This window comes from Petaurus breviceps, unplaced genomic scaffold (genome assembly GCF_028583685.1).
Source record: "Petaurus breviceps papuanus isolate PSGF00001 unplaced genomic scaffold, PetGlider_PUasm1.0 90731, whole genome shotgun sequence".
Taxonomy (NCBI): Eukaryota; Metazoa; Chordata; class Mammalia; order Diprotodontia; family Petauridae; genus Petaurus; species Petaurus breviceps.
In genome coordinates, this window is record NW_027187325.1 from 7,994,383 (window position 1) to 7,995,698 (window position 1,316).

The window sequence follows — 1,316 nt, forward strand, 5'->3', positions numbered from 1 at the left end:
TTTAACCTCAGACTCCCCATCAGTATCAGGTGAGGTATCTTTGAAGATCACGGTGCTCAAAAGATGCTTGCTTTTTTTCCCTTCTGCAAAACTCAGTAAATGCTTGTTTCCTTCTTTCTGTATGCTTCCGTCCTTTGCAAAACTTAAAAGTGTTACTAAATGGCTATCATCAGCGGTATTAATAGTAACCTTTCCCCCAGTTGAGCAGAGCATTCCTGAAAGTCCTTCCAGGTGTTCTATCCTTCCACTTTTTGAATATACGGTCTGTATTTTTTCTTTGCTCCGAAAACCCCACAACCCAATTTGTATTATAATTTTTGTATACATGCGGTATTCCTCTGGTAGAATGTACACTCCTTGAGGGCAGAGACATATTATTTTTCATTTTTGCACCCACAGCATCAGGCACAGTACCTTCAACCATTATGAAGCCCTAATAAATGTTTAGTGATTTTAATCTGTAAAAGATGTGGGGGCTTGGAGTGACAAGGTCTCATCACTCCCCCGTCTCAAATTCTTGATCAGTCCCAGGGGAAGACCGCCAACTTGTTCTACTGCCTATGCCAACACAGACACCTGTCACCCCACCCTACTCCTAGCCGCCACATTCCAGAGAGGGGCCTGACTTTGGAGAGAGAACCAAAGCCCTGGGAAAGAAGGGACTCTACCTAGTCCCTTTCCCTTCCTTTGGAAAAGACTTCGCAACGCGCCTGGCCGCAGCAGATCCCTCCTCCCGGTCCTCCCTCTCCCAGCCGCAGGGTGTGCCAGGCGGGGTCAGCCCAGGTTGCGGACCCTGGGAACCACCCCTTTCTCCTCCTTCCTTCCCACCCCTCTCCTGGGGAGGGGCAGGGTGCGGGGAGGGCATCCGCGATGACCTCAATGCCCGCCCTAACCCCACCCTCGGCCCCAGGCACTGGTAAATAAAAGCGCGTGCTGCAGCCCCGGTGCCCCGCTGCCTCGCGGGAGCGGCTGTATTGCGGGGGGCTCTGGCCACTGGCCTATCACACTCCCCTCCCCATACCGTTGGCGCTCTCCGGAGTTTCGAGGAGGAAAGAAACCATGCTGTTTTGGCACACTCAGCCCGAGCACTACAACCAGCACAATTCCGGCAGCTACCTGCGGTAAGCCCGGATCGCTGACCCGCGGCCGAAGGCGCGGTAACCCTGCAGCCCAGGCCTTTGCGCCTGCCCCGGTGCGGGGGTGCGGGGGTGCGCGCGGGCGTGGGTATGTGTGTGTGCGGGTGTGGGGTATGTGCGGGTGTGTGGGTGCGTGTGTGTGTGTATGCGCGCGTGTGTGGGTGCGTGTGTGTGTATGCG

At 54.9% G+C, this 1,316-nt stretch overlaps 1 protein-coding gene across 1 annotated transcript in view; it reads left to right on the forward strand.

The window, feature by feature from the left end:
* Positions 1–901: 901 nt before the first annotated feature.
* Positions 902–1,316, forward strand: part of TFCP2L1 (transcription factor CP2 like 1) — a 60,079-nt gene continuing 59,664 nt past the window's right edge. The window contains exon 1 of the mRNA XM_069066899.1: positions 902–1,121. Within this exon, the coding sequence (XP_068923000.1) occupies positions 1,060–1,121 (62 nt within the window). The 5' untranslated portion in view covers positions 902–1,059. The remainder of the gene's footprint in view (positions 1,122–1,316) is intronic.